Raw genomic sequence first — 26821 nt, 5'->3', positions numbered from 1 at the left:
CTTTGATTATTTATATATTATAAATAATCTATGAAACCAAAGAGAACTTCAGTTTACAGGTTTTATTAATAAACACACCAACAACAACTCTTACACTCGTGGTACTTATGGACATTATTATTTACACGCAGCGTCTAAATGGTTCAATACTGAAATCCATTTCAACTCAATCTGGCAATAAAACTGGGAAATCTGACACATGGATTCAGGTCCATTTAAATCTGCTGATCCGACAATAAAAACCGATGATTCACTTCTCAGACCACATTAATCTCCGTCCTCCTGGACCTGGACCCGGCCACTTCCTTCCTCTTCCCCGCTCGGAGGAGGTCCAACAGCAGGAAGAGGAGGTCCAACAGCAGGAGGAGGAGGTCCGGAAGCAGCAGGAGGAGAAGGAGGTCCGGCAGCAGGAGAAGGAGGTCCGGCAGCAGGAGGAGGAGGTCCGGAAGCAGCAGGAGGAGGAGGTCCGGCAGCAGGAGGAGGAGGTCCGGAAGCAGCAGCAGGAGGCTCAGAGTCTGTGTGTTGTGTGCTAGCTGGCTCTGGGTCCGAAGCCTCCACCTCCTCATCCTGATCCCGATCCTGGTCTTTGGAGATGTTGAGGACGCTTCCAGAGGACACGGATGGGGGCTCGCCTGCCGACGTGGACCAGTCGACGGTCTGGGAGTCTGAAGGATCTGGGTGGGGGGCATTTGAGATCGGATGTCAGGGGAGGGGGGGTACTGTACATCAAGTCTATAGTTCAGGGGGCCAGGTTTTCAGAACGCTAAGGGACCAAGGACCAGGGACCCAGACTCATCTACACTCTTTGAAAGCTGTTACTTAGTGTCGCGCTACGTTGCCATGACGACGCGGCTGTCATCAGCTGTAACCGCCGTACGGTGCAGAGCTGCGGCCGCGAGCCCAGGGAGACGCTCCGATAACAACACACACAGAGGGAGACTTGATGACATTAGTTGTCAGTTTAAGGAAAGCTGACTCGACTACTTCTCCAGCAGTAAAAGGTGTTTTTATGGTGAATGTTTCACACCGAGGGGCCAGACATTACTTCTGATGATCTGAATGCAGCTCCTCTGTGATTGGCTGAGGTTTGCTTGTATTGTTCATACTAGAGGTCGACCGATAGTGGATTTTTAAAGGCCGATATAATAACGATAGTTTGGAGCAGGAAAAAGCCGATAGCCGATTAATCGGCCGATACCGAGCCCCCCCCCCCCCCCCCCCGTTTATGCTTGTTGAACAGGTAGTACTTATTGCCTCCACCAAGGAGGTTATGTCTGTTCACTTTCAACTTGTGAAGGTTTAAATACACGGATGGTACAGACACACCAACTCCGGCAGCAGACGTCAAGTCAACGGATCCCATTCATTGTCTATGTAGAGCAGGAGCTCCGCATGATGGATACAGCACGTCGAATTGACTGCCCTGTCGCCGTACGTGAATTTGCATAAAGTTCGATGGATTGAACTTTATGCAAATGCCGTCCGTCCAACGCAATGCCGCCGGCTCCAGAAACTTCGTTCAAACTATCAAACCAGGCAGTGTTGATCAAATATTAATCCAGATTCTGTTACTGCACTACACATTTCCCGCCTCAAATGTTTACATAAACATGCTTTAGCGTGTAGTTTAACTGTAAAATGAGATCGTTTGTGGCCCGGCCGCCATGTTGGAAACGGCAGAGCGAAACTCAAAGTCCCGCCCACTTCGTAGGACATCTATCCAATTGATCCAACTTGAACACAGACCTGCCCACTCGCCGGTGCGTTCGACGGTCCGTTGCGTCCGTATCTGTCGCTGCCGGAGTTGGTGTGTCTGTACCATTCTCCTCTCTCTGCTGCCGCTGCGCTGCTCACGCTCCGTCTCTCTCTCTCCCCCCCCTCCCTCCCTCCCCCATGCGCGCTGTGTGTGCAGAGCAGCCCCGCCCCTCAGTGATCAGAGAGACAGAGAGCAGCAGGGCCATGGAAGGAGCAGTTCACGGCGCTGCGGGGGAAAAAAAAAAAAAACAGCCATCGGCCACTATCGGGGCCATTTTCCGTTAATTACGATAGTTTGTAAAACGTCCTATCGGGGCCGATTAATCGGCCAAACCGATGAATCGGTCGACCTCTAGTTCATACCATGAAGTGATGAGTCTCACCTGGTTGCTGCTGCCGGGCGGTCCTCCTCTCCAGGGCTCGCCGTCGGTTCAGCTCCATGCGTTCACGCTGCTCCTCCGTCAGGGAGGGGGAGGTGGCGGGCGGGGAGGCCGGGGCCGGTGGAGCCGGGGTGGAGTGGACCGGAGCTCGCAGATCATTAAAACTTGCGCTGCTGAACGGATCTGGATCCCCAAAGACACGAGATTCAGGATCTGCTGCTGCTGGTTCTTCTTCTTCACCTGAACACAAAAGGAACAACGTGAGGTTCAGCTGATGTTTGGGAAGCATAGCTTAAATATAATATTCACCATCGCATGGTTTGATTTCTATCACTGGGCTGCTATCAGGACTGAGCCTCTTAAAGATCTCCTTGTGGGTCTCGTTTTACGTAACGGACCGACACCAATCAGACAAACCGGAAGGTAAAACGCTCCGAAGCCCCTTCATGAGATCTGGTGCTTCTAATCATCTTCATAAATCACATGATTAGAGAATAAAGTCCACCTGTGTCGGCTCCTTCTCTTCATGCTGCTTACAGACTCTGGGGGTCATGTGACCTGAGCTTGCACACATTATTGGACTGATTATGTGTCTTCTTTGAGATAATTGGTGGCACCAGATCTAACCTCCCCGCTAATAAACTAATAAAGGAAGCAAGAGGAGAATACACACATTTAACTTCACCTGTTTGTATGATTTCATGTTGGTCTTCGACATAAATAAAAATAAAACATTTAAATTCCAGGTTGTGATGCAACATAACAGGAGAAACGTAAACGTTAACTTAACTAAACGTCTTTCTGTCGCCTGGAGGGACGATTCGGGACTTTACGATGGATCGCGTTAAAAAAACACACGAAGCAATAAGTTCATCGTGGTGAATTTAATGTTATTTATTATGTATTTATCTTTAATTATGCAAGGAGACCTTATGATTTATGATCATCTTATTTCAGATTATGTGATTGTTTTTCACTAAATATATATATAAAAATAAAAAAGTGGACACAATAAATATATATATATATATTTTTACATAATGTGACGTTCTTCCAGGATGTTTAAGGGCCATTTTAACAGGATTCAAACAGGATCATTGTCAAGTTTTCATATCCTCCCCGCCTGAATATTTCACCCACAATGCACCTGCCCCTGCTGGGTGGCGGGTGCTGATGCCAGACCCTCACCAGGTTTCCATGTGGTCTCTTACCTCCCATGAAGTCCTGGGGCGTCAGCGGCATGTCCAGTCGGATCCGTTTGAGGCAGGTCTGCAGGACGACAGGAAATGATCATCAACCTTCATCAGGATGAACAGGAAGTACGATTCACTGAGACGTTCGTCTTCAACCCACCTGCACCTCCTTCTTGGTGCCGAGCTTCTCCACTTTGTCAATGAAATCTTCAAACTGCAGTTTGGGGAACAACCTGTGGGCCCAGTTCTCCATCTTCTGCATCAGCAGCTTCAGGTCTTCAGCCTGGACCAACACCAACACCAGGCAGGGTTAGAGGACCAGACCACCTGAGGTCCTGCACCACTTCAACATGAACTCAACATGAACGCCAGGGAACGAGGGCAGGGAGGCGGAGCTACAAGTGATGGAGATGGGAGGAATCTGGGACTGGGATGGTCCTTTAAAGGGGGTCACGACTAGACTGGGATGGTGCTTTAAAGGGGGTCAGAACTAGATTGGTGTGGTGCTTTAAAGGGGGTCACGACTAGACTGGGATGGTCCTTTAAAGGGGGTCAGAACTAGACTGGGATGGTGCTTTAAAGGGGGTCAGAACTAGACTGGTCTGGTCCTTTAAAGGGGTCAGAACTAGACTGGTGTGGTCCTTTAAAGGGGGTCAGAACTAGACTGGGATGGTCCTTTAAAGGGGGTCAGAACTAGACTGGTGTGGTCCTTTAAAGGGGGTCAGAACTAGACTGGTCTGGTCCTTTAAAGGGGGTCAGAACTAGACTGGTGTGGTCCTTTAAAGGGGGTCTTACCTCGTGACCTTTGCCTTTGAAGCGGACGTTGTCAAACAGGGTTCGTAGAGCAGGAAGTCCTCGTTCTGAGATCAGCCTGAACATGAAACGCAGGAAAACGTCACGTTGAGTAAAACTGGAATCATAGTCGATGTGTTTTAATGTGGCGGTTAAATAATTCCCTGATACGGTAGTGTGATGTATTAAATAAGTGTCAGGAACAGGTCGCCCCTAGCAACCAGAACAACAACTGAACGATGAGTTCATTTTGCTGGTCATGCACATTTACACAACTCTTCAGGTTTCTGTGCATCGTAACGTGAAACTTCTTCTTCTGAGCTTTTTAAAAGTGTAGCCAACAGCCTGGAGGAGACTGAGGTACCTCTGGGAGTCCAGCTTGGGTTGCGGCCTCTTCACTCCTTTCCTTTTAGCAGCAGGGACCTCGGCCAGCTTGGACACGTCGCCATCCTCCCCTGCGTTAACCACAGCAGCCGATCAATTAAAGAAGTATTTTACCGCCGTTTTTATCGTATGAGCCGGCATAAAATGCAGAATACCGTTTTCAAAGAGGTCGGCGCCCTCTGGTCCTTCCTGTCCCGGGGAGTGAGGTGGAGGGAGGGCAGGGAAGGCTTCATCCATGCTGTCGTAGTCAGGAACATCGGCCATGATGCTGGAGGGGAAAAAAATGAAGAATCACGTTGATTCGACAGATATTTGGCCGATAACACAACTATCAGATTTGTTAGTTACTGTGTAGTGCTGTGTATATCCATTCAGTGTTTCTTCCTTTGAACTATTTGTATAGTTTATAACTATATAAGGCAAGGCAATTTTATTTGTATAGCACCTTTCAACAACAGGGCAATTCAAAGTGCTTTACATAAAACATTAAAAGCATTGGAGGGAAAAAAAACATTAAAACAAGCCAATAATAAAATAAAGTTTAAAATTAACAAAATAAAAAATATATAAATAAAATAAAAAACTAAATAAATGACAATGCAGATAGAATGTGTATATTTATAATTTTTATTTTAACATGTTAATTGCAGCTATTTATGGTATGAACCATTTAATAATGTATTTGTATCTTTTTAATAGACATTTAGCGGTATTTCCAGTTGCTTTGTGTTGAAGGCAACGTTGCAGCTTTATGAAGTGTGAATATCGGCCCCTGATATCAGTGTTCCCACTCAGTTGGCGCGTATCGGTATCGGCCATGAAAAATCAGACATCGGTCGAGCACAGCTCCAGAAGACGGCGGTAAACTCAATCATGGCCGCGAACAACAGACCGTCGGTCCTCCGCGTTTACCGGCACGCGGACAGAAAGCGGCCCGGTGGACGCGCGGTTAACTTTAACGCTAAGTGACGTCACTAGTTGTAGGAAAAGAGTCAACGCCGAGGTGCTAACGTTAAGCTAACTACGAGCTGCTGAGACACTCTGGCTAACGTTAAGTTAGCTAACGTTGACGCGTAAGACAACCGCATCCGGTTAGCCACACGTCATCAAAGATAAACAAAAACAGCGTATAGAATACGACATTGTATTTGAAACGGAATACCATCCTAATGTTTACTCACCAGTCGCGAGCTGTCCGGTGAGCGAAGCAACAAGCGGGACCCAAATCTAGCCACACCCACTTCCGGTGGAACGCGGTTTCCTTGTTTCAAAATAAAGTCCAACGGAAGTATTTAACGAAACAGCCTTCAAAGTAAGACAACAACAAAAAAACAGACAATTTGGGGGGATTACATTCATCAATACCATACAAATCACATATTATGAGTTTTAAGTATAACTGGTTGCTAAAGTTATTACATACATGCAGTTTTTGTGCCAAAAAATCAATTAAAAATTGATTGTGTGATTGATGTGATTTAGTATTATTACAGCAGAAATATGTTGTGCCATTGTGGGGGGGGGGTTTTGGAGACACTTTTAAACATTTTTTAGGGAGGTAAAACTAACAGAAAATCAGGTGAAATAATATATGACGTACGTTTTTGAGACGTGATCTAAGTGTTTTTTTTTAATTCCAGCTACGACCCTGCACAAGACCACAGAGTTCAAGTTCCGTTGAGTTGTATTAAGGTGTCTGTGTGTGTGTGTGTGTGTGTGTGTGTGTGTGTGTGTGTGTGTGTGTGTGTGTGCGCGTGTGTGTGTGTGTGTGTGTGTGTGTTTTTGTGTGTGTGGTGTCATCAAAAATAGTTTCTTAAAAAAAAATAATCACTCAACACCGTATGTTGGGTTTATCCCTCTCACAATTCACATCCAGTTAAGGGTTTTTTAATTTGAAGGATAAAAGCTGAGCATGTTTTTCTCTAAAGGTCCTTAAAGCTGCATTTTCTCTGCTGGCCACCAGGGGGCGACTCCTCTCTGGTTGTATAGAAGTCTATGAGAAAATGGTCCTACTTCTCTCTGCTGGCCACCAGGGGGCGACTCCTCTCTGGTTGTATAGAAGTCTATGAGAAAATGGTCCTACTTCTCTCTGCTGGCCACCAGGGGGCGACTCCTCTCTGGTTGTATAGAAGTCTATGAGAAAATGGTCCTACTTCTCTCTGCTGGCCACCAGGGGGCGACTCCTCTCTGGTTGTATAGAAGTCTATGAGAAAATGGTCCTACTTCTCTCTGCTGGCCACCAGGGGGCGACTCCTCTCTGGTTGTATAGAAGTCTATGAGAAAATGGTCCTACTTCTCTCTTGATGTATTATCTCAGTAAACATTGTAAACATGAGTTTATGGTCTCAATCTCTAGTTTCAAGTCTTCTTCAATCCAGCATGATGTTCATTTAGTACATTATGGTCCATTTAGAGTCCACCAGACCAGGAAGCAGGGGATGCTTTAGGGGGCGGGGCTTACCTGCTGATTGACAGGTCGCTACCACGCTACCAATGCTAGTTAGCTACTAAGATGACTTTAACACTTAGCTGTAAAGTTGACCTTGAATTATAGAAGCTAACTTTGTTAGCAGCTTCACACCAGAATCCACATGGATCCAGATCCAGTAAGGGTGCTGCTCGAGGTGCAGATCCACCTGTCGCTCCTCCACAGTCCAAATATGGTCACTTCCTTCTACTGGTTGCAAAAAGTTGGTGACGACTAAAATGCTCAACTTCAAAACAACAAACCAACGTGTGACGTCACCATGACGACGTCCACTTCCTACATCCAGTCTGTGACCGGAACAATTCATTCAATAATCAGCACCACTTCAAGTCTTAAAAATGCTTTTAATTGAAGTTCATGATCCACGGAGAGTACAACACGTTATCTCCATCACTCTCTCAATAGCTTCATATCTTTATTTTACAAACTCCTCGACAGGAAACCATTTCTACTCTGCAGCCTGCAAAATCTGAGCTACGTCAAAAACCAAACACAAGACCAAAATAAGAGTTATATACCGATGGTGAATTCATTCTTCCGGATGGAGAAGAATCTTTTTTGTGACGACCTGGAAAATGTTTATTCAAACAGAACAGCAGAACAGTTAAATCAACAGAATGCTCTTTGACAGGTGTGTGTGTGTGTGTGTGTGTCTGTGTGTGTGTGTGTGTGTGTGTGTGTGTGTGTGTGTGTGTGTGTGTCTGTGTGTGTGTGTGTGTGTGTGTGTGTGTGTGTGTGTGTGTGTGTGTGTGTGTTCAGATGCGTCCACGCAGCAGGAACATGAGGAAGACTGCACTGAGGAGGATGCAGAGCGTGCACACGGTGGGAACCACGATCTCCGTCACCATCTCCATGTGGCCAATCAGCGGATCTGAAACGCATCACATGTGACATCAGCCAACGCATCTTTACATTTATTTCAACGTGTTGGACATTTTTAAAATTATTTCTTTGCTTTATTTGCCATTTACATCTCACTGTATTTGACTTTGTAATAATGAACTCGTTAATCCAGTTTCTAACTGACTTTGAGCCCAGAGATATAAATAATGAGACGAAACAAGGTTGGATTTAGATTTGCTTGTGTTTTATCTCAGAAGTGTTTGCATAAAAAAATAATAATTAACGCCATTATTTCTCAAAGAAAAACATTTTAATTATTTTAATTATAAGGCATTGAATAAAGGAGTTTTTAAAGATGTATTTGGATTTTTGTCTGCTGGCCTTTGAGAACCCTCAAAAGTTTGATTTTAAAGTTAATGGATTGACTTGAAGATTTCTCTTCATCTGACGATCTATTTCATTTATTTATTTATATGAGATTTCTTCACTTTACTTAAAATTAAATTCAAATACTTACTTTTGACCCTCAGTTTTTCCCACATTGGAACATTTTAGATTTGCAGTTTGGTCATTATGTACAACAATTAATTCATTAAAACAATTAAATAATGAGTCATTATTTAATTGACTTTAATCAGCCTGGTCTCCTAAAAATATGACGTATCAGAGATCAGCTTCCAACGACCCTGTGGAGGTCCACGTAGAGGTCCAGGACTTTCACCCAGGAGACCGCTGTTCCTGTCCCAACCAACGTTTTGTTACAGTTTCAGCATAATTTTAAACCAAACTGTGTTTTTTATCTATGAAACTTAACCAAGTAGTTCTGTTGCATCAATCTAATTATTTAACTTTTAATTTAACCAACATGTTTGAAAGTGTTTGAAAACTGCTCCGTAGGATTATTTGCATGAAATCCATGGTGTCACTCTGGTACCTAAACTTCATCATGCACTGGCCAAGCCTTTTGCATCCCTGCATGTTCCTGACCCCCCTGCTGGGACTTTCTTCTAGCTGGAGGGGCGAAACAAAGAAAAAGCCTGTTAGACATCAGAGGGACAAGCTTGAATAACAGTATTTTTTCTTTGTTTGGCCCCGCCGAGCTTCCCCGCCGCCGCCCTCGTGGTACTGACCTGCAGCCAGGAGCTGGTTGCTGGAGGAGCAGGTCTCCACGGCTTTCCTCTTCCAGCTCTCCACCTGTGAAGATACGACAGTCAAACAGCGATACGGAGCTGAAGGACGTTCAAAGCCGAGTCGTTACCTCTCTCTGATTGGGGAAGCCGTTGGAGCTGATGATGCGCTTGTAGAACTGGACCGACGCCTTCGGGTAGCGCGGCTTGTTCTTGCTCCTGAAGTCCACGTAGAAGAGTCCGAACCTCTCGGAGAAGCCTTCGTCCCACTCGAAGTTATCGAGGAGCGACCAGGCGGTGTAGCCCTTCACGTTCACGCCGTCCTTGATCGCTGTTCAAAGCGGGAAAACGACCACGTGACAAACGGCAACACGTTGAGCCCGACGGTAAAGATCCGTGTTCTACTGACCTTTGAGCATCTCGTTGATGTAGTCCTTGAAGTACTGCATCCTCCAGTCGTCACAGAGGTCGGTGCACTGCATCTTCTCCGACACGCCGTTCTCCGTCACGTACACCATCGGGTTCCCGTACTGCGTCTGCCGGAGAGAGGCGGCGGTTACAGTCTGACCAATGAACCAGGTGATTCATTGGACAGAGCCAGGCTAGCTGTTTCCCCCTGCTCCCAGTCTTTATGCTAAGCTAAGCTAATCAAAGCTAATCCCCTCCTGGCTCTAGCTGCATACTTAACGTACACACATGTGAGTCATCCTTTGTAATGTGTGCATGTTGTTGTCATGGTTACTGATAATCTTTCTTACCTTGACGAAGTTCAACAAGCGGCGGAAGCCCCAGGGGACCGAGTAGAGCCACTCGGAGCCCGGGTCGGGCCACTGCGGGTCCACCAGCTCGGCGAGGTCGCGGTCTGCGAAGTAGCTGTCGCCGACGCCCGACGGGTAGTTCTTCAGGGTGACGTAGCGGGTGGTGAAGTGGCCGAGGCCCAGGAAGTCGCAGGTACCCTTGATGTAGCTCTTCTCCTGGGGCGAGAAGACGGGCAGCCGCGAGGCTCCCAGGCCCTGCTGGCCGCTCTTCCTACCTGGAGATCAAAGGTCAACAAACAATTATTTCGATGCATTTTTTTTTCCCAGCAAGGACTTATTAGACGGCGACGCACCGATGTAGTCCTTCATGACCTGCGGGTAGTCTCCGTTGAAGATGGGCGTGGCGAACCAGCCCAGGTAGAACTGGATGTAGCGCTCCGCCGCCTCCACGTCCCGCTGGTTGGTCACGTCCACCGGCTCCCCCCAGTCGGCCGTCAGCGAGATCCCCACCATGCCTGACGCACAACACACACACACACACACACACACACACACACACACACACACACACACACACACACTTTATCTTTGTCTTCAGTCACCAAAATAAACAAAAAACACCCCACCAAAATAAAAGCTTTTCCCCTTTTACCTTTCTGCTTGCTTCGCCACTGCATGTCGTAGGTGTGCCAAACCGCAGCATGCGCCTGTGTGACGGACAGGAAGCAGTTTAGCTCAACTTTAGTTTACATGACATTATGAGAAGAATCACACACAAGCTACAAAAATGATGACACCCATATAAAGATAGCAAAGATGAATCATAAATCAATCATAAAAAGCTCTTTTAGGAAGTAGTTTTAAACTCAATCAGTTTGCACTATTAAAACTTTATGATTGAACATGGTCTCAGGACTGGGACCACGTGGACCTGGAGGGAAACTGGGACCCTGGATCGTCACCTTGATGATGTGGTGGGCGGCCCTGTAGGCTCCGGTCCCCTTCAGCTTCAGTCCGGGTGCGTGTTCCCCCGTCTCGTATCCCTCCACGGCGATGGACTGACAAAAAACACGACACATGATCCGAGTCAACCACCTGTCTCACGGGTCAGTGAACGCACCGCCGCGGCCGCGCCGACCCCTGAACCTACCCACGGGTTGTTGAACGTGATCCAGTACTTCACTTTGCTGCCAAACCGTTCAAAGCACAAGTTGGCAAAGTCGTTGAAGTATTTCACCATGGAGTTGTTCTGCCAGCCGCCATACTTCTCCTGCAGAACCTGGGGGAGCAGAACCTCGTTAGGGGGGAGCAGAACCTCGTTAGGGGGGAGCAGAACCTCGTTAGGGGCCACAATCTTCATGGAGATTTACAACAAGAACAACCAGGTGTTTGGTCCTCACCTGCGGTAGATCCCAGTGGTACAGGGTAACAACGGGTGTGATCTTGTTGTCCAGCAGCATGTTGATCAGGTCGTCATAGTATTTGATTCCTTTCTCGTTGATGTGTTCACCTGAAACCATTCATATCATGATATACATGAAATATGATCTCAGTTTAATAAACCATGACACACGAGAGTGGGAGCAGAAATACATGATTCATTTTCTGGTTGTTGACCCCCAAGACCTACAGAGACTTGGTGGAGGGACCCCCCAAGACCTAGACCCGGTGGAGGGACCCCCAAGGCCTCTAGAGACCCGGTGGAGGGACCCCCAAGGCCTATAGAAACCTGGTGGAGGGACCCCCAAGGCCTATAGAAACCTGGTGGAGGGACCCCCAAGGCCTCTAGAGACCCGGTGGAGGGACCCCCAAGGCCTATAGAAACCTGGTGGAGGGACCCCCAAGGCCTCTAGAGACCCGGTGGAGGGACCCCCAAGGCCTATAGAAACCTGGTGGAGGGACCCCCAAGGCCTCTAGAGACCTGGTGGAGGGACCCCAAGGCCTATAGAAACCCGGTGGAGGGACCCCCAAGGCCTCTAGAGACCCGGTGGAGGGACCCCCAAGGCCTATAGAAACCTGGTGGAGGGACCCCCAAGGCCTATAGAAACCTGGTGGAGGGACCCCCAAGGCCTCTAGAGACCCGGTGGAGGGACCCCCAAGGCCTATAGAAACCTGGTGGAGGGACCCCCAAGGCCTCTAGAGACCCGGTGGAGGGACCCCCAAGGCCTATAGAAACCTGGTGGAGGGACCCCCAAGGCCTCTAGAGACCTGGTGGAGGGACCCCAAGGCCTATAGAAACCTGGTGGAGGGACCCCCAAGGCCTATAGAGACCTGGTGGAGGGACCCCAAGGCCTATAGAGACCCGGTGGAGGGATCCCCAAGGCCTATAGAAACCTGGTGGAGGGACCCCCAAGGCCTCTAGAGACCTGGTGGAGGGACCCCAAGGCCTATAGAGACCCGGTGGAGGGACCTCCAAGGCCTATAGAAACCTGGTGGAGGGACCCCCAAGGCCTCTAGAGACCTGGTGGAGGGACCCCCAAGGCCTATAGAGACCTGGTGGAGGGACCCCCAAGGCCTCTAGAGACCTGGTGAAGGGACCCCAAGGCCTATAGAGACCCGGTGGAGGGACCCCCAAGGCCTATAGAGACCTGATGGAGGGACCCCCAAGGCCTATAGAGACCTGAAGATTTATCTTCATAGCACTGTGCCCCTGTTGATGATCTCAGGGAAACTTGTATTGTACTTGTAAAAGTATTTGGTTACTTTTCAGTCCGCTCGGTAGAATCCTCGGCCAGGAAATGGAGAAGCGATAATGATTCAGCTTCATGTCCTTCATCAAGTTCACGTCATCCTAAAAAAAACAAAAAACAATGGGAGACATTTTAGAAAATCATCGTCGACATCCGCGGAACTTTATTTTAAGGAAGAGTTCGTCATTTTGGGAAGTTTGCTGGTTGTTGTAGAGTTTAGAGAGAATTCTGTTAGCCATATTATATTAGCTTAGCAGAGAGTCTTCTGACCATAATGTAACTTTTAGAATTACAAACATGAACACTTCATTTAACTTAGTAAAACATGTGTATAATATTCATTTCACACCAGCCAGCCTTTTACTTTTCTAGTACGTCACCTTGGCTTTGTAGTAGCCGTTACATGAGCTGTCTCCCGTGTCATTTGAGGATATTTTCCCCTTCTTGTGGGAGAAAGTATCCCAGATGCTCATCCCTTTGCCGTCGGTGTTCCAAGCTCCTTCGGTCTGGTAGGCGGAGCTGCCGGCCCCCCACGAGAAACCTGCAGAGGAAAACCACCAACGGCAGATTACCACAGCGTTCAGACCGCCAATATGTATTCTGGTGTGAAGCTGCTAACAAAGTTAGCTTCTATAATTCAAGGTCAACTTTACAGCTAAGTGTTAAAGTCATCTTAGTAGCTAACTAGCATTGGTAGCGTGGTAGCGACCTGTCAATCAGCAGGTAAGCCCCGCCCCCTAAAGCATCCCCTGCTTTCTGGTCTGGTGGACTCTAAATGGACCATAATGTACTAAATGAACATCATGCTGGATTGAAGAAGACTTGAAACTAGAGATTGAGACCATAAACTCATGTTTACAATGTTTACTGAGATAATACATCAAGAGAGAAGTAGGACCATTTTCTCATAGACTTCTATACAACCAGAGAGGAGTCGCCCCCTGGTGGCCAGCAGAGAGAAGTAGTACCATTTTCTCATAGACTTCTAAACAACCAGAGAGGAGTCGCCCCCTGGTGGCCAGCAGAGAGAAGTTGGACCATTTTCTCATAGACTTCTATACAACCAGAGAGGAGTCGCCCCCTGGTGGCCAGCAGAGAGAAGTAGGACCATTTTCTCATAGACTTCTATACAACCAGAGGAGTCGCCCCCTGGTGGCCAGCAGCGACAACGACAGTTTTAGGCACTTCAGAGGGCTTCACTTCTCCGAGGTTGCTGCCTGGCCCCAAGCTGTAACCCTGACCTTTTAACTCTTTATAAGCCGGATCGCAGCCTTGGATCCTCCGTCTCTTTCAGGCTCAAGTCTAACTGGTGTCCATTAGGATTCTTTGTTTCATGTTTTAAATCCCTTCTAAAACACCTACTCCCTATCCACTTTTAAGTTTTCATCACTTCCTAATTGTATCTGTTTTACCTTATTTTTGATCTTTTTATCTCTGCTCCATTGTAACTTGTAAAGCACTTTGTAAACATGCTACATAGTAGTAAAAGGTCCTGACGTACCGGTGGGGAAGGTTCCGTAGTAGAAGGCCGTCCTCTCGTTCTTCGTCCAGTCGAAGTCGCCCCGGGCCGACACGCTCAGCACCAGGGCCAGCACATGGAGCGGCCTCAGGACACACCGCTGCAGCATCGTGGTATTCGTCCCTGGAGGTCTCAGTGTCTCTCAGTTACGCCTGAAGGGGGGACAAGAACCTCTCCATGATACTGGATACTCTTTCTAACTATCCAAGACCAGGACAGGACGGATCACATTCACACTCATCCTAGCCAGCTACAAACATCATCAATCAAAGTAAAGTTAGTTAAAACATCCAGTGAGAAAGACCAGGGGTCATCCACGGTGTGGACCTGAAGGAAGGATGTGGTTTCACTTCAGGCAGCTGTAGGACACGCTGACACAGAACGCTATCAGAGACAGGAAGTAAGCCAGCTTGTCCAGCGCGGTCAGGATGAGCGACATCTCCGGCTGCTGCTGCCAACCCTCCGTGATGCCAACGAGGACCGAGATCAGAAGGTACAAGTGGGTGAAGTCGTCCCCCCACCCCTAGAGAGTCCTACTGTCAGCCCCCCCACCCCACCTCCAACCACATGTACATGTCCAACCTGCTGGAAGCTGCTCCACAGCGCAGGAAACGTCGCCGAGCTTCTGGACCGAGGTGAAGCTCCGCGGTGTCACCGTCGGGTTCAGGGCCAACGCTACAAGAACAAAACCGGCTGAAGCATCCAGTGACATGTGTAGCTATTCATCAGGCCACACACACACACACACACACACACACACACACACACACGCTGCATACCGCTCCATTAGGAGGCAGCGGAGTGTGACGGTGAATTTGCTGGTGCAAACAGATCTTTTGGAAGAAAGCAGCGATTCTGACGCTGTAAGCAGAGTTAACGTTACGAGCTTCACGCTGCGAAACACGACAGGAAATATGAATCAAAAAGATCAAGGGCATCAGTTATAGCAGTAATGGATGTGTGAAGGATGGTTTATCTGTAAACGTGGTTTTTTTTTGCTATTAATTTATTTGTATTATAATTATTATTTTTAAAAATACCCTTATTTACAATGACTTGTTTATTCATATTTAATTTAATCCAATTATTTATATTTAATTCTATTTAGAAAGTTTTTCTTTTTTACACAACTTTTGCAAGGTTGTTTTGTTTTGTTATTTATTGATTTTTATTAGCAAGTTAGCATCGCACTCAAAAAAGCCGATGGGACTTTTCCATTATAGCAGAATTATTTTTTTATTTTGTTCAGCAAGCTAATGAACGCCACTTCTATGTTTTTTGAATGTTATTGGCAAAATTAAAAAGCTAACTTCAGGTTACAAACGAAGTCTCATCTAGCTGCTTGTTAGCAAGACGCGTCGAAGCCTCAGGTTATCGTAGAACAAAACGTTAAAAATGTCTCTTTAGCCCGTCGTAATCCCAGACCTCATTTCAAGCATCCGGCTGAAAACACATTCAAAAGACTTTTAAAAAATAAAAAGTGTGTCCCGCTGCTGAAGTTACACTAACTATGTGACTAAAACTAAGGGTCCATTCACACTCAGCAGGTGCTTCGTACAGGGCCCAAGCACCATTGCCCCCCCCCCCCCCCCCCCAACCGGACCTGAGCTCGCTTCCCTCTTGTACATACGTCATCACGTCATAATCGACACACACAGACTTCACGTAGTTTCCAAGAAGCGTCTTCTCAAAGTCATGACAGAGAACAAGAAAGACTATCACTTTACTGATAAGTCGCGTCTGCACATATTCCTCGTCAACAACCCTCGACCTCTGGATCAGAGCTCTGGTTCTGCTCAGCCCACCAGTCTGAAGCCCGACCCACAATGCATCTGTGTCCTACACGGTCATCAACGGTGTTTCCAGCCTCTAAGCATTAAAGACGGGACAGCGTATCGATTACACATACGTGAGCCGTACCGTGCCCAAGAACAATCCCCCCCGAGTCCCAACTGGACCTGAGCACGGTTTCCCGTTGTACGGTGTCTAAGCTCACCTCTTCCAACCGTGCCAGGGCCGAGGACGTGGACTGGTCTTGAGTTCAGTACGGAGCCCTCACACTAGTCAAGCAAACCAGACTCTGGGGGGGTCAAACGTGCTTGGGCACGGTACGGACGGCCCAGTGGGCCTGCCATATTACACACATCGTAAAGCCACTAAAGCTGACTAAATTAAATCATATCTAGCAGAAATATTGAACAGAAACATGTCTCATCTGTTCACAGAGCCGCCCCCCCTCCCTCCCCTCTCAGGGTCACGACCTCTGCGCTGAATGAGTGTGCTGGAGCTGGCCCTCACACAAAAGCATGAATACTCCCCATTATCATACGCAGCATTGTTTCCCCGCCATTGTCGTACAAAACGCTGAATTGTTCAACGTGGAAAGTGTCGGCGCGGCGTTTTCTCCGTTCACATGTTTCCGTTAGTGAGCCGAACCTCGGCCCCCCCTCCAATATCTGCATGCAGCCATGTTTCTATGTGTGTGTGTTTGTATGATCTTTTTTGTTGCTCTGCATGCAAACACAGTGTATGATGACTGTTGACTGTTGATGCCGGTTGTTTAGCATATCAATGGCGTTGCCGAAGCCCTCTGAGCGTTCTAGCAGCCGCCGGCTCGCCTCGCCACGGCGTATTTAAGGGCCGCTGTTGTTGCGTCGCAGAGCTGACATGAACATCTTTACTAAGGTCCCAGGATTAGCCCAACAAACCAGGTATGTTGCCCTCAGAGTCCGACCTCCACCCGGCGGTGTGGAGGCGGGTACGGCCCCCCTCACCCCCCCACGGTGGTTCTCACCAGTCCCCCCTCAAAAAACCCCTGAAATGTTTTAGCACTGTTTAATTTGAAGCACTTCAAAATCACTCAGTTAGAATCTGACACTCGGAACGTTTCTCTAAAGCGACACAAGTCCTTCGGGTTCCTCTTCGGTTTCCTCGCCGTGCCGCCGGTTGCCTCCGAGGCGTCCGTGGGCATTGGTTGTACTGGTGGAGTGATGTGTTGGAGGTGTAATGATTCACTAGAGAATGCTTCTATATCTACAGCAAGCTGGGGTCTGTGCTCCAACGTGCCTTCTACGGGTCCAGTGGGAGGGTGAGTCCAACTCCATCTGTTTGTTTGTAAATCTACGATGCTGAATTTGTTCATGTTAACATACGTGTTCACTTGCTTTCATTTTTGATATTTTCCTGTGAGGACTTCTTGGTCAGTTTTTTCTCCAAATTTACAATATTCTGAGAAAAAAATGTTAAATTTCAGAGGAAAAAAAATACAATTTTACAACATTTTTATGTTCTCTGAGACTTTTTCTTTTCTCGGAAAATGTACGACATCAATCGTAATTCTTCAAAAATTCAAATGTTTTTCTCTGAATATTGTCCGTACTTCTTGACCTGCACGGTGGTTAGCACGAGGGTTGGAGTCCAGGGTCCAGGACTCCTTTGCATGTTCTCCCTGTGTGAGCGTGGGTTCTCTCCGGGTTCTCCCACAGTCCACAGACGTGCAGGTTCATTGAGGACTCTAAAGGTCCCGTATCGGTGTGAGTCTGGTTGTGGTTGTGTTGTTTGTCTCTACGTGTGAGGCCTGTGAGGGTCTGGCGACCGATCCAAGCTATCAATGTCAGCAGGGATCGGCTCCAGCCCCCCGTCTGGGACCCTGACCAGGATGAGTGGTTGATAGTGGTCTCTGTGGTCTCTGTGGTCTCAGGTGACCCTTTTCGAGCAGAGGAACTTCGCCGGCAGACGGCTGGACCTGAGCTCGGACTGCGCCAGGCTCAGTGACAAGAGCTTCCCAGAGAGATGCAACTCTGTGCAGGTGGAGAGCGGAGCGTAAGTCTACACCGCCGCCCCCTACAGGACACGACGGTCACTGCAGCAACCAGGAGATTAACAGCAAACTTTGTTTTTTGGCACCACGTGTTGAGAGCGGTTTCACAATGAGATAACGGAAACAAATCTACCAGAATATGCACATATCTAGTGTCCTCTGAAAGGGGAGAAGACGAGGAATATCGACTGTCAGTAAACTAAACTAAATCAGAAGAAATGGAGACGCAATGATGGAAAACAATACGATTTTTACTCTCGCCTAGTATAGAATCTACATGTCTGAGGTATTATTACCATTATCAAGATTCAACAATAATACAATGTATAGGTATATTCTTCACTTCAAAAGACTATTTATTTCCATAAATCCATGTTACAATGATAAACATCTCCCAAACACACAACAGGTAAATGGAAGAAGCCCATGAAGGCTCTCTGAGGTATCTCAAACGTTCTGTGGACCAGAGGTGGTTTGTTGACGTCTGTCGCCATCTGGTGGCCGCATCGAGAAACTCACAGAGCGTCGTGCCGAAAGCTAAAAAGCAGTCGATCTAAGAGGCTTTCTGGATTCGGATCGCTGCAGACATTTAAGTTACTAAAAACCTGCAGTTTGGAGTAAAAATACACTTCGACAAGAACCCAGATTTATATCAGCGTGGCCGGAAGCTTTCGTAAGTTTCGATGCTAGCTGCGTTAGAAAGCTCAGATACCGAACCTGAGATCGTAGGTGAGAAAAAAAAGATGGATTCTAGATCTTTTGATGACAACTTATAATATTAATGATGACAATATAACATTCATATGTTCTTTGAGTCGACCATGAAATAGCAATATTCTGTTTTTTAAACTCCTGAAATGAGCGTTGCCGTTTCCCGGGCAACCACGACAAAGACCATCAGCATAACTGTGTGTGTGTGTGTGTGTGTGTGTGTATGTGTGTGTGTGTGTGTGTGTGTGTGTGTGTGCGCCCCCCCCCCCCCCCCACAGATGGGTCGGGTACGAGCATGAGAACTTCCGGGGCCGCCAGTACCTCTGGGACATGTCCGACCGCGGAGAGTACAACTGCTTCGACAAGTGGTGCGCGCAGGTGGACCACGTGGCCTCGGTGCGCGCCGTCAAACAGGTGAGAGACGCCAACGCGCGCGGGTGCACGTGCACGTCGACTCCACGTGCACGTGACCAGCTCGCGGATCCAGATTTAGTTTTGAAGTCGTCGTTACTGTCCTGATGTAGAGTTTACAGGTATTTTGTACTTTACGGGAGTATTTGTTAGTCTAACTTCCTACTTTTCCTCCCTACGAGTTAAACATCTGTACATTTATACAAACAGGCTCGTTATATTTGGATTTAGTTTGACATGTTATGACGTACTAGAACAAATACAATAAATACTAACGTAGTCACTTTGTTATCGTATATATAAGTCGTTACTGTAGTTTTAATTATCGATTATATTCATTATAAACATGACGCCAGATTATTACTTACGGTAAGTACATTCCTGTACTTTTACACTTGTACTTGAGTAAAGAAGTAGAATCAGTACTTCAACAAGTATGTGTACTTCTACTTGACTACAGAACGTGTGTACTTTCAACATGAATTAACCAAAGCATGTAAAAAAAAACTTTAAATCTAGTAACCAGGTAGAAATAATTGCTGAATCCGACTTTGTGACATTTTAACCCTCAAACTTCTGTAAGTGTAGTTATTTTCTGGAGGACCAATACAATATCTACATTATATATATATCACAGAAATTAGTTAAAATGACTGAATACCCTTAATATTTCTAGTAGAATATTTTAACAAATCCTTCATGGATGATGTATATTCCCTGTCTTCGGTCCCCAGTATGTATGAACCCTTTAACACTGACCTGCAGGCTGTTATAAACTCAGAGGGGAACTAAAGGTTAAACTCCAGACTCAGAGAACTAACTAGAACACGTTTCCGTTCCAGGACAACAACCCCGGCAGAGCTCAGCTGTTCGAGCGAGCCGGCTTCTCCGGGAAGAAGATGGAGATCCAGGACGACATCCCCAACCTGATGAGCCGCTACAGCCTCAACAGGGTGGCCTCCATCCGCGTCCTGGGGGGAGCGTGAGTCCCGCATGCTTCCATAGGAGCAGAAATATAAATACACACAATATACACACCCAGTAGTACATGTGCTGCTACTCCATCTACTGCAGGAGTACACGGAGACCTCATACAACACAAGAATCACTTGAAGGGAACGTTCTGTAAGTCAGGGTTCCTACACCTTCTCCAAAGTCAAATTCAAGCACTTTCCAGGTGCATTTCCATGCTTTTCCAGCAGTCATCAAGTCATTTTCAGTCCCTCAAATATGGAGATCTTCTTTTCTCTGTTCTATCACAGATGTCATCACATACAACACACATTTCAAGACCTTTGTTCTAAATCCAAGTACTTTTCAAACCTTGAAAACACCACACTAAAATTCAATTCTGCCAAATGTCACGTGATTTTGACTTTCAACGTTAGTTACATGTCCATTAAACCGCTGGTGTGTGTGTGTGTGTGTGTGTGTGTCTCCAGCTGGGCGGTGTACCAGGAGCCCAACTTCAGGGGCCCCCACTACATCCTGGAGAAGAAGGACTACAACAACTTCTCGGACTGGGGCAGCCAGAACAGCACCGTGGGCTCCATGCGCAGAGTCCGCTTCAACTAAACCCCCAACCAAGACCCCCGATCCACGAGTCCTGGTCCACAGGACCCGGCTCCTCAACGTCCAACACATGGGACCCGTCAGCTTTACACCACAAAACTTATTTTGGTAATAAATCATTTTAAAAACAAACTTGTTTGGCGTTTTGATTCTTTTTTATTTCGTCAGTGAAAATATTTTTTGAACCATTTCCACCTTTTAATAAAAAACACATTTCAAGACATTTATAATATAAAACATGACGAAGAAACAAACACAAGCAACTTCCTAAAAGACGGACGGAGACGCTGAGCTGGCCGGCAGCGCCCCGGACCGGGAATCGAACAGCTGCAGCGATCCCAAGAAAACCTTCCGGAACAAAGTGGAAATAAAAACGAGGACGTCGACGCGTCGCTGCAGACAGGAAACGTGTTGAGGTAGTTCCAAGCTCCAATTAAATACAGACGAGTCTCAACAACAACTTCTGATTGGAAGCCGGCAGAGTCTCAACCTGCCGTGTGTGTGTGTGTGTGTGTGTGTGTGTGTGTGTGTGTACTTGAATTTTAACTCGTGACCAAAAAGAAAAAAAAAAAATAATTGGATTGTAAAAGCGTTTGTCTTCAGAAGAGCTAAAGTGCGAGTGAACAGGTCAGCCGGGGTCGGAGGTCCCGTTAAGGCCGGTGGAGAGCGGCTGCCAGGTCGGTGATGACGGTGGAGGTCAGCTGAGGAAGGAGGCTGATCTTCATCAGCGTGCGGCTGCGGTATTTGTTCCTCACGGCCTGCAGACGGACAGCGGCTCACTTTCATCTCACCATCGTTAATAATAACGGTTTATAGATCCAAACTCTTCATTTAACTTCAAGTAAAACATGTATAGATGAAACAACATTCAGGGGAGAATATCAATAAGCACACGTCGATGGTGAACTCACCAGGAACTTGGTGGCCCCCTGGTTCACCATCACCACGTTCTTGGCGATGTGCTGCATGATGGGCTTCAGGTGGGCCGCGTCGTAGCTGGAGTAGCGCTGCTGTGTAGCAGACTGACATGGCCGACCAATCACAGAGCAGCAACCGTGTAAAAAAAAGAAAAAAGAAAAGGACGCATTAAAACAAAGGTTGTCTAGAACTCTCCCAGTCACGCCTCCTACTGGCCATCCAGCGAGCTGCAACAACACGTTTGACCCGACTCACCTTCTCTGCAAATCAGTGTATTTTCCCATAATACATAAATTAAATAAATGCGCTCCGATTCTCCGCTTCGTCTCACTCCGATCTCATCCATCATATTTCCTTTCAGTGCAATGCATGATGGGAGATAACGCCTGTGCACGTTGAATTATGGGATACTACGAGCTCCCTAGAAATAAAGGATAAGGATTAGCCCGCCCAAAAATAACTACATCCCAAAATTATCCCGGTAAAAAAAAAAACAGACTGATAACTTTACGTGGTTAAGAAATAAATTCTTGCAACATCTTTTTTTTAATAAAATCACAAAATAATAATAAATGAGGGAACAAAAACGTGGTAAACATCACATGAAACTTCCTGTATTTTATTTATTAATTATTTTACCACAACTACGAACTAGACGGCTTTTTCCAGTCACAAGATTTTAACGATAATTAAAATTCACCACGATCAATTTAGCCAAAGCTTTTCGTTTTAACCCGAGTGGCGTTTCTGTCACGATATTTTCATAACTTTCTTTGTTTAAATGTGTTCAAGAAATGTGGTCAGAACCGTTTAAATACAACGCAGGACGTCTCAACTCAGAAGAATAAAAGGTTTCTGAAATGAGCTCGTTCTGTGACCACAGCATGACGTAACGAGGTCGGGTCGAGGGTGGAGCTGCAGGAGGAGTAAAAGTAAGAGGAGAAAGTGAAAGTGGCTTCAATGTGGGTTCCTCAGGGTTCCTCAGGGTTCTTCAGGGTTCTTCAGGGTGAAGTGAAACCTTCACGTTTCTTTGATTGGACTCACCCAGGGCAGCGCGTCGAGCAGCAGCTGGGACAGACACAGCGAGGCGGCGGCGACCTCCGAGGGCCGGTAGTGGACCATGCTGTAGTCCACCAGGGTCAGCTCCATCAGGTACTTGGCCAGCGTGTGCTTCTCCACGTCCGTCTGAGGAAAAACACACGACACTCAAACACCTCACGGACATTTTACTGAAGCAGCCTGCAGTCCTGCTGAGCTCCAAACTATTAAACCAGAGGAACCCAAAAGGCCCACGGTGAGATTACAATGCTACGTGTACCAGAAATATACAGGAACATTCAAGCACTTTCCAAGCATTTCCAGGTGCATTTCCATGCTTTTCCAGCCCCTTCCAGCTGTGGTAAACTCCATATTTGTACCAATCCAATGGTCAGTATTCAGTCTACTTATTCTGTCACTTGTTCATCACATTAAATGAGATGTTATTGTCCTCTAAACAACCAACATGATGTTTGGAGACAGCTTTTTACAGAAGGACCACAAATGAAAGGAAAACTAATTCCACTAACAGATCCACAGAAATATAATCACCAACTATTTTCATCATCTGTTCATCATCAAAAGGCAGAAATAAAGAAATGTCAGAAAATGCTGTTTTCAGTCCAGAAAATATGGAGATCTTCTTTTCTCTGTTCTATCATAGATGTCATCACATACAACACACATTTATAGACCTTTATTCTACATCCAAGCACTTTTCAAACCTTGGAAACACCACACTAAAAGTCAAGTGTTTTCAAGGATTTCCAGCACCCGTACCAACCCTGCATATAGAACCTTACTGCAGTTCGGGCTCAAACTTGGAACTTAAAAGCGACTCACATTGGCGACCTTGGAGGCCCGTCGGAGGAAGTGCAAGGGGAGAGGCCGTCCCAGCTGGAAGTTGAGGGCCTTCAGAACCAGCTGCTCCATCTCCAGAACCTCAGCCTTGGTGAAGGCGTCGTCCGTGATGTACGTGAAGTCTCCGACCTCTGGCGTGTACATCTCCTCGTACTTGCAGGCCACCAGCATGGCGCTCACGCCGACGAGCTGCAGCCGCCTGCGACACACCGGCTGGACCTGCAGCACGGCGTGGGAAGGTTTTCTAAAGCTCACCAAACAAAGAAGAGGAGAGACGGTTCTTACCTGGAGGAAACGATCCAGGATGGCGACAGTGAGGTACAGAGTCTCCTGCAGCAGCTGGAACCTGGAGTGGACCTGGACCAGCCAGTCCACCAGGAGAGCCCGCATGCGTTCGGTGATGTCGTAGCCCTGCATGTAGTCGGCTCGGACGGCCTGCTGCACCTGTGGAGACGGACAGGTGTAACAGCAGACGACGCAGGGCAGAGAGCGGAGGGTTGGACCAATCAAATCACGGTACCTCCAGGACGTGGAGGTAATTATAGATATCTTTGACGTAGTGGGAGCAGAGCTGAGGCAGCTCCGAGTCCTCCGAGTCCACGTCCTGCACGGTGAGCAGCACCTCGGAGAACGCCTGGCACAGCTCCTCCTCCTCCTCCTCCTCCTCCTCCTCCTCCTCCTCCTCCTCCTCCTCCTCCTCCTTCATGGGCACGTCAACCGACGGCTCGGGGACCAGGGGGAGAAGGTCTGCAGGTGCCGGGACCTGGACTATGGGATGCACCATCTGGACCACAGGTTTAGCTTTCTGGGCACAAGACTGCTTGACTGGTGGCTTCACCGGTCCGAACCTCTGAGGAACCAAGTCGACATGTTTTATTCTGTATTGGGTTTTTGGCTGTAACTCAAGCACTTTCCATGCATTTCCAGGTGCATTTCCAGCCCCTTCCAGCTGTGGTAAACTCCATCTTTGTACCAATCCAATGGTCAGTATTCAGTCTACTTATTCTGTCACTTGTTCATCACATTAAATGAGATGTTATTGTCCTCTAAACAACCAACATGATGTTTGGAGACAGCTTTTTACAGAAGGACCACAAATGAAAGGAAAACTAATTCCACTAACAGATCCACAGAAATATAATCACCAACTATTTTCATCATCTGTTCATCATCAAAAGGCATTTTTCATAAAGAAATGTCAGAAAATGCTGTTTTCAGTCCCTCAGATATGGAGATCTTCTTTTCTCTGTTCTATCATAGATGTCATCACATACAACACACATTTCAAGACCTTTATTCTACATCCAAGCACTTTCCAAACCTTGAAATTCAAAGTGTTTAAGGATTTCAAAGGTATTATGTTAGCTGATGACATAATTTCCCAGAATTCACCATGGCAACAAAAGCCCTTGACCTTGGGATTCTCAACTAAGAGGCTGAACCTCCAGACCGATGAAGTAAAAACAGGTTTCCACAGTATTTAATTAGTGGCGGAAATCGTCGCATCGCGGTTCATTACGATTCAGAGACACGTTATTAAACGATTCTCCACAAAGCATCTCAATGTTGGACTAAAGATAATCAATTATCATTTTTTGTTCAAACCAATTCCTGTGTGTGATGCAGCTGATGTGTATGACGTGAAGAGCTGCCGTCGGACCGTGACGTCATTACCTTTGCGTGGCCCGCCGCTCCGGGAACGTTGGTGATCTCCCCGAGAGCAACCCTCCTCGGCCCGGCTGCGGGTTTACGCATCTTCGCGGCCGGAAGCTGCTGACAGACGACAGACACGGAGCTCACACTTAGCAACACATCCGCGGTGTGACGTGTCAGCTAAACACGTTATGAACGACGTAATAAACGACGTTATAAACGCGCTGCGAACAAAAAACAAAACAAAACAAACACATGCTAATGTTAGCTACCTAGCTAGCTGCCTCGCTAACAGCCCACGTTCATCTTACTCACCAGAGCGCGAGCTCCCACTGACGACATACCTAACGTCAGCAGCAATGACGTCAAACTGACCTAAAGAAAACGTCAACTTTGTGTTGCTGTTGTTTAACGTCAACCTGAATTTACCGCCAAGATCCGTCAACTTCTCTGAAACGCAACGCGGAAACGAGCAGCGTTGAAATAGAGCTCCGTCAACTCTGATTGGCTATTGGTGGGACGCTCCTGATTGGCTGACAAGATACAGTTAAAAGGTGAGGACTTTAAAAATGTAATAACAACAATAACGTATCATTAATGATGACGACGGAGGTGATAACAAAATAAATAAATAACATAGTTTATTATATTAAATATGTTTTTCAGGAGTAGCCATGAATCTTTTTTAATGTTTACAGCAGTATAATATTTAATATTTAATTATCACATTATATTGTATATTATTATAAGTTACATAATTATAATATATATAAGTATAAGTCGTACCTTTTATTCCCCATTCAAACATCAAATCATGAAATACCAAATCAATGAACTTTGGTCTTTTACTTATTCCTGTTTGTATTGATGCTTTAAAAGCTTGAAGCATTTTAAAGCTCCCTGTGGTCTTAAATAAGTAACTAGGATTTTTTAAAGAGGGAGATTTTTTCTGTGCTGCAAATAAAAGAAGTGAAAAACACAAAAGCTTTGCCTGGAAATACATGTGTAGCCACAGTAATTTGTTTTTCAAGCCAGGTTGCACATTTATCATCCAGAAGTTCAGAAGTCAGCACAGAATGAACTTCATCATCACAACTACATGGAAAGTCTTCATTAAATATGATTTATTCCATCCTCCCCAGTTTGTGTCCGTCACATGGACAGGCCCGATGGAGGATCCACTGGCCTGTTAAAGGCATAATCCTGACTGATGACTCAGCAATTATTATTATTGAATTAAAACACTCATTCAATGTGTTAATTCCTGTGTTTCAAACCACATTCACGTCCATCAGGTAACAGCCAAGCTGTATAAAGTGCAGCAGGTGTTTTAAACTGCAGAGCAAGCAACCAAACGGTGATAAACCTGCAGACCCCGAACCTGCAGCTGTTTCCCATCCAGAGGTAAAACATAATGATTCATATGGAATAACAGGATAACCATCTAACTGCTGTGTCAGCGTTTACCAAGCAAACATCTGGTGGTTCTCCTGCTGCATCTCAGGAGCAGAAGGTCGTAGAGACCTGGTAAAGTGGGGGGTCCAAAGTAACGAAGGGTCCTTACCCCACCCTCATATAAACGGGTCTGACACCCATGCTCCACCGTTAATCCACCGCTGAAAATAGTCCCGACAAACGTGAATGAGACAGTATATTCGTGGAAGTCAGTGATTGATGACGATTCAATGACAGGAAGCTTTATACTATCAGCTGCTCTATTTATTCTTTAAGACTCGACAAAGCCAGTAAAGTTGCAGAATGTGTGAGTGAAACAAGGAATGAGCCAAAAACACGGTATAAAAGAAATACATTCCATGTGGAGAAACAGCAGCTGGCGAGCGGAGCCGAAGCTCCTTCAGTATAAAGGAGTCTCGGGAGCCGACGGCTTGAAACAAACCTGAACACGTT

General features: G+C 46.6%; 4 protein-coding genes across 4 annotated transcripts; 1 reads left to right on the top strand and 3 right to left on the bottom strand.

The window, feature by feature from the left end:
* Positions 1 to 97: 97 nt before the first annotated feature.
* Positions 98 to 5745, bottom strand: tipin (timeless interacting protein). Its single transcript, XM_084010013.1, has 8 exons — positions 5686 to 5745; positions 4660 to 4772; positions 4485 to 4575; positions 4124 to 4199; positions 3489 to 3611; positions 3347 to 3404; positions 2139 to 2375; positions 98 to 674 (listed from the first exon to the last, which is right to left on the bottom strand). Exons 2-8 carry the CDS (start codon positions 4766 to 4768, stop codon positions 268 to 270), a joined length of 1101 nt encoding a protein of 366 aa, XP_083866139.1. The 5' UTR covers positions 4769 to 4772; positions 5686 to 5745; the 3' UTR covers positions 98 to 267.
* A 1944-nt stretch (positions 5746 to 7689) lies between these two features.
* Positions 7690 to 25024, bottom strand: lctla (lactase-like a). Its single transcript, XM_084019653.1, has 14 exons — positions 24935 to 25024; positions 13912 to 14081; positions 12791 to 12951; positions 12424 to 12511; positions 11121 to 11230; positions 10871 to 10999; positions 10683 to 10778; positions 10373 to 10427; positions 10074 to 10235; positions 9721 to 9995; positions 9372 to 9498; positions 9094 to 9293; positions 8966 to 9029; positions 7690 to 7863 (listed from the first exon to the last, which is right to left on the bottom strand). The coding sequence occupies exons 2-14, from the start codon at positions 14036 to 14038 to the stop codon at positions 7748 to 7750; spliced, it is 1710 nt and encodes a 569-aa protein (XP_083875779.1). The 5' UTR covers positions 14039 to 14081; positions 24935 to 25024; the 3' UTR covers positions 7690 to 7747.
* crybgx (crystallin beta gamma X) lies at positions 16591 to 20529 on the top strand. Its single transcript, XM_084027217.1, has 6 exons — positions 16591 to 16640; positions 16969 to 17017; positions 17630 to 17751; positions 18739 to 18874; positions 19714 to 19853; positions 20314 to 20529. Exons 1-6 carry the CDS (start codon positions 16597 to 16599, stop codon positions 20444 to 20446), a joined length of 624 nt encoding a protein of 207 aa, XP_083883343.1. The 5' UTR covers positions 16591 to 16596; the 3' UTR covers positions 20447 to 20529.
* LOC311020031 (G2/mitotic-specific cyclin-B2-like) lies at positions 20592 to 24357 on the bottom strand. The gene is made up of 6 exons (XM_084019802.1): positions 23973 to 24357; positions 23781 to 23942; positions 23243 to 23704; positions 22406 to 22546; positions 21355 to 21465; positions 20592 to 21201 (listed from the first exon to the last, which is right to left on the bottom strand). Exons 1-6 carry the CDS (start codon positions 24042 to 24044, stop codon positions 21094 to 21096), a joined length of 1056 nt encoding a protein of 351 aa, XP_083875928.1. The 5' UTR covers positions 24045 to 24357; the 3' UTR covers positions 20592 to 21093.
* Positions 25025 to 26821: the final 1797 nt, after the last annotated feature.

Source organism: Eutrigla gurnardus (genome assembly GCF_963514095.1).
Source record: "Eutrigla gurnardus genome assembly, chromosome: 1".
Taxonomy (NCBI): domain Eukaryota; kingdom Metazoa; phylum Chordata; class Actinopteri; order Perciformes; family Triglidae; genus Eutrigla; species Eutrigla gurnardus.
This window is presented reverse-complemented; position numbering and strand designations above follow the sequence as displayed.